The sequence below is a fragment of the Barbus barbus genome, assembly GCF_936440315.1.
Source record: "Barbus barbus genome assembly, chromosome: 21".
Taxonomy (NCBI): Eukaryota; Metazoa; Chordata; class Actinopteri; order Cypriniformes; family Cyprinidae; genus Barbus; species Barbus barbus.
The window spans coordinates 31,437,389-31,443,372 of NC_136749.1; the positions used below are offsets into that span (position 1 = coordinate 31,437,389).

At 40.1% G+C, this 5,984-nt stretch overlaps 1 protein-coding gene across 1 annotated transcript; it reads right to left on the reverse strand.

Annotated features, from left to right (window-relative positions):
• Window positions 1-815: 815 nt before the first annotated feature.
• Window positions 816-3,891, reverse strand: LOC306887864 (cartilage matrix protein-like; the record flags this gene model as incomplete). The annotated part of the gene is made up of 7 exons (XM_079445865.1): window positions 816-925; window positions 1,188-1,346; window positions 1,579-1,971; window positions 2,374-2,479; window positions 2,704-3,290; window positions 3,385-3,496; window positions 3,802-3,891. The coding sequence occupies 7 exons, from the start codon at window positions 3,889-3,891 to the stop codon at window positions 816-818; spliced, it is 1,557 nt and encodes a 518-aa protein (XP_079301991.1).
• Between the last annotated feature and the right edge of the window lie 2,093 nt (window positions 3,892-5,984).

Genomic DNA, 5,984 nt, shown 5'->3' on the forward strand with positions numbered 1-5,984 from the left:
CATTGACTGATTTCAGCACAGCGCAGCACAGCTTTAACCCTCTGGTTGTGTTCGGACTCCGGTCACGCCTTTTGTGTTACCGGTCAAAAATGACCGGACTCCAAACAACTGCTTATAAATCTGTCAATATGCTATATTATCACCAAATATTGGATTCAATCTTTTTGTCAACTTGTTTTCTTTCATTTAGGACTGGTTTTGTGTTTCTATTTGCATCCGATTAATCGTAGGCCTCATTTATCTGAAAGTAGGCACCTCATTTTTTGAGTGAAAAAATAATTTTTTATGAATAATTTTCACAATATGAGAGAACAAATTATGAAAATTTGCACTGTTTCTCACACTAGTGTGCTTTAATGTTTAATCAGGAAGTTTGCTTTTAAATGCTTTTATTTTGTACAAAATTGCACAAAGTAACACTTGTCAAAAATGGCCGGCCATTGAAAGTGAATGGGAATGAATCCAATATTTAGTGATAATATAGCATAATGACAGATTTATAAGCAGTTGTTCGGAGTCCGGTCATTTTTGACCGGGAACACAACGAGTGTGACTAGGTGAAATAAAACCCACAAAAAATTACGAAAATTCTAAAAAAATTTATGAGAAATACTTGTACCCTATGTGCGCAAAGTCAGTAAGTTTGAGTCCAATGCGATAACGTTAACTAGTATTTTCAGGAAAAAGAAAAAAACTTTGACCCGAACACAACCAGAGGGTTAATGTCTTTCTGAATGTCAGCTGAAATCCGTGTCAGATGAGCAGATAAATAAATGTGCCGTGCATTAGGGACTGGTGTAAGAGTAAAGCTCGAGTCAGGGATAAAGGATATATTTCTGTGAAATCCTCAACAGAGCTTCAGTGGTCATGTTGTTGAACAGCATCATCTTCCCACATTTACACTGATGTGATGCTGACAGCTGATCTGAAACAGAAAACACAGTATATTTGTGACGTGAAGTATCCATTTACCGTGTATTAAAAATATTTGCACACTGATATTGATTTATCTAAAGCATTCTGGTGGGTGAAGTATAACACTTGCGGAGAAATACACTGTTCTGATTCTGCTTTCCTGAAGTTGAACACGTGTTTGTCCATGTTTAACAGCGGTGTCTAAGCAGCCACAGACTCTTAAGCTGTTTATGAGCTGATAACATACATCACTGACACACATGCTATAATACCTTCCCAGCTGTGAATCTGAGTCTTCAGTTTGTCTGCGATCTGGTCCATTTGACTGAAGTCTTCTGCATAGTACACATGTTTCTGCTGCGGCTCTGAAGCTATAGACTTCAGCTCTTCTTCTGCAGTCTCTCCCACAGCCACTGCATATAGAGCAATGCCTACAGAAATAGAGTTGAGCTGGTTTGTCGGAACTGGACTCTGTCTTGTTATTTGGAGACATTTATCCATTTATCACATGTTAGAATAGCTTTATGATTAAACATTCATCAATTTCCTTCTCTGTCCACTAAACTCATCTATCAAAACTTAATATGTGAATGGAATTCAGTATTTTTGATTCTCCTTAACACATTACTGGGAGTCTCTAATAATGTGATCTATCTGTCGAACCATCAGCTTTGACCTTGCTGGCCCATTTGTGCACGTTGTCTTGAGAGCGTCCATCTGAAAACACAACAGCGACCCTCTGCGCTGTTCTGCTGCTGTTCCTGAAGCTGTTCTGGATCAGGTATTGCAGGGTGGCGCCGATCACGGAGCCACGGCCCATATAGTGGATGGCTGCGATGGCCCGCTGGAGCTCGCTAGCGCTGGTGTACTGGCCCAAAGTGAACTCGCTGCGGACTTTAGAGGAGTACTGGAGCAGCCCAACCCGAGATCCGGCTAGCAGAGAGCTCACCGTTCTGCTCACAAACCGCTTCAGGAGATCAAACCTGGTAAGGCCCAAGTGTCTGGAGCCACTAATGACAAACATGAGATCCACAGGTCCATGTTTACAATCCAGACCTGCAATAACCATTGTTTTAAATGTATTAAACTTGCTTATTCTTGAAGAGAGAAGAGCAAATAAAAACAATGAGAGCCCTTTTTAGTAATGTGGCCAAACTATATCAAATTATATTCACCAAAAAAGTATTTGAACTGAAAATATGATGATTCACTTCATAATTTGTAATGAGAGTACTGAGTTATATCAGTGTGATTCAGTTTAAAGAGCTGCTCAGACTGTGGCTGTGTCAGACTGTGAAGACACATTAATGAGTTCTTTTTGAGCAACAAAATAATTCTGTGAAAAGCACTTGTGCTCATCACACGTGTCTGTCATGTTCTGAGAGCTGAAGAGCTCGGGTCACGAATGCTTTGCTTTCAGACAATCAGAACACAGCAGTGAAGAAAACCAACACTTACCACATGCTTTACCATCTGAAGCGAGTGAGAAATCTTTCCTGCAGCGGCACTTGAACGAGTCGTCTGTGTTCACACACGTGGATTCCTGATGCACACGGATCAGATCCTGAGGAGACCAGAGCAGAGACGCTGATCAGTATAACATCCGTCATCAGTATGAGTTTCCTAAACATCTAAACCAGGAGACTTCAGCTCAAACACATCTGAACTAGACAATACATGTTTTCAGGATTATAATATAAACAATATGTCTTCAGGATGATAATGGCGTATGCGCCTGAGCCCCACGGGCAGGTGGAGGTGTATTTCACATTTTTATTATCTTTTTACCGTGGAAGTGAAGGCAACAGACTGACCTGCACACAGCTTTGAGTGGAAGACAGAAACCAGTTTTTCTATCTGGCTGAAACTGGCCACCAGATGCACGTGTTCTGTGTGCGGTTCGCTGCTGATGGCCTGCAGAGTCACCAGGTCCACACGGCCGACTCCCACAGCGAAGATCTCTATCCTGGCCCACCGCGCTCGATCCGCTTCCTCCTCCACAGAGTCCACAGAGACCACCACAGCGACATGAGGCACCTGTATGTGGACGGGCCGCGCAACGTGAGCCGGAGAAAACGCCTCCTCGCGCGTGAACTGCAGCGCTAAACCCATCATGGTTCCTGACGCCAGGTGCTCCATGCGCTCCACAGCACTCAACATCAGCTGCTTCTCAAAGTAACTGTTCAAGAAGAACTCATTCTGCACTACGCTGCCAAACTGCACCAGTCCCACGCGCGTCTGATTGTGACCCATGTTCAAGAACAGCAGCAGGTCCTTCATGAAGGTCTTCACCCGCTCATAGTCTTCAGGCCGGAGACTGCGAGAGCTGTCGATTACAAGCACCAGGTCGAGCGGCCGTCCTTCACAAGAACCCTCTGCATAAAAACAACAGCATGCAGTTCATACAGAGAGTAACTCTTTCAGCACACTGTAAAAGACTGAATCACAGTATCTCTGTGATCTGAATACCTGTGCTGTTTGTGTCTCGCGGTGATGGTTTGCTGGGACACACAGCACAGCTCCAGATGAGAAGCAGAATAAAAGCTGGGCTCTTCATTTCAGAGAGAAGAGATTCCTTCAGCTAGAGCCACACAACCACAGTAAAGCATGATTAGATGTTTCAAATCAACATCAAAGTTTCAAATATGATAATGCATGTTAAAAGGACATAACAATGGGACATTTGATTCAAAATCTGTACCGTCTGTTAACAACAAAATATGGCAATATCCCACGTTCTGCATGTGTAAAAGTGACATAATGCCTAATGTTTGATAGATAAAAAAAAGTATATCAGCGTAAATTACGATAGGTTCATAAACAAACATTCCAGTGTAAAATAGATGAATCTTAATGTTTACTAGTCATTTAATAGTGCACACATACCTGTAAAGAGCAGAGACTGTTGGACAGAAGTGAAGCAGATAAACATAAGCGGAGCAGAATCCAGATGTTTTTCTGCTGCAGGACGTTCATCCGCCCGCGTCCTCCCTCTGAGCTTTTCTGCTTCAAGGGAAAGTACTTTTCTTGGGACTACTTTAGTTTTTCTGTTGTTGACAGTTTGACCGTTTCATTTTGTTTCTTTGGCCTGAACCCCGTGACTGGTTGCTCAAGCAAACCCTTTATATACAAGTTACTGACAGTTCGGATTAATTCTCCTCCTCATTATTTATCATACACTCAAAGAATCATTATGGCCCGTCCAATCAGGAGATGAAAATTTCAATGCATGTATATGAAACAATAAAAATTAAATTTAAAACTGCTTAGTAAACTTCTTCCATAGTGAAACTCGAGATAAATAAGTGATCTTCTGCTTAGTTTGTAGAGCTTAGGATGAAAAATGTCTCCAGTGCAGCTAAGATCTAATCGAACCCAAACAGACCTTCAGTGCTGATACTGCTCCATTAAATGCTATATAAAGCTAGTAATGATCTTCTGCCATGCGCTCAGGAACTGAAATGACTTCTCAGGGTGAGTCTCTGAGATGATTCCTCTGAAGGAAATGTGCTGCTGCCAGACCTCATACATCCCTGAACTCTACGACTGATGACTTTAGCAGGGTACGACTTACAGTAAAATGATTGTGTTTATTGTAATTGAGTACATATTCCAATCACAGCTGTTTTAAAACCTCATCAGTTCTCGAGAGATGATACAGTACATTTGTTTACGGTCAGCTGAATCTGAATGGTGTTCTGGAGACGTGACTGTGTCCAGCAGAAAAACAGCCACGCTTCAAGGCATTTAGAAGTGCTTTATTAAAAATGTCAAGTTCAAATCTCAAAACCAATAGTTTCATATTTAGTTTCTCTCTGAGACAGCCAGATGTGAATAGAACGAGGAAGTAATGAACATAATTGTAATGGAAATTAATGGTTTTATTATGAATAAATGTTGAAGAATGGTTCTTAGTGTATGACCCTAACGCTACCTGTTTCAAATAAAAAAAGGTTGATTTAAACAGATAGTGACTGCTAATGTCTGTAATACTCATGCTGCCTAAAAAACTATTGTTTTATAAGGCCACTTTAAAAGGTCTTCACATATATACGCACAAAGCCATAATCCTGGAGGTCAAGTTTATTAGTAGATGAGAAAGTGATTAATAAAATCATCTGTTAGGATATGTAAAGCCCAAGAAGTGCTTTGATTCAGTAATCTTAATTATGCTTGGCATTTTCAAAATAACAAAGGAAGCCACATCTAGAGTCATACCAAGAAATCATGAAATCACAGAGACTGGGGCCTGTATGAAACCACTGAAGACCCACTGAAACCACTTACTAGACCAAACCACTCAGAACAGCCTAAAGCAACACAGCAATGCATTAAAACACTTGAAACACCTTCGCAACTGCATAACAATGTCCAGTAAACTGCTCACATTTCCTGTAGATAACAATAAATTATGGTTTCATTGTGATACTGTTAATCATGTGTTTTCCATCTTTCAAACCACTTGTCCTCTGTGAAGATGCTGGAGCCATTTATGTCTGTACCCACATTCTTGCTTGTGTGAGAGTTATTTTATTTTTAATTGTTTTCCGTGTTTTGTATTTACCATAAATTAGTAGCCTATGTGTTAAATGACATTTAATGTCTGGTTTTGTCATTATAGTGCATGATTTGGTATTGAAATATAACTGTATTTTACTCTTTGCGTTATTTGAGCAAGGTGGCACGGTTCTGTCACATGGACAAACCTTACAAAGGCTATAACTTTAAACTTTTCATAACTTTATTTTTTTATTTAGTAAGGTAAAAGTATATCAAATTAATTTATATTCATAAACAGATCTTAAAACAAAGCATGCAGCTACATTTCATGCTGTTATTTCTTATTATTTTTCAAGTTTATTGAAAGCGTCTGGAGAAATGCATCGTAATAAAGTTCGATTCTGGTTAAAACGCAGTGAAGTAAAAAGAGCAACCAAACATAAGCGAGTAAAAAAGAAATGTGGGTAAACCTAAGTCAAATACGATAGTGAAGTATTTTTTCTCTCATCTTTAGTGTTGTTACCGCTGATTTATATACAGTATATAATCATTCCCAGCTGAGCTCTTCT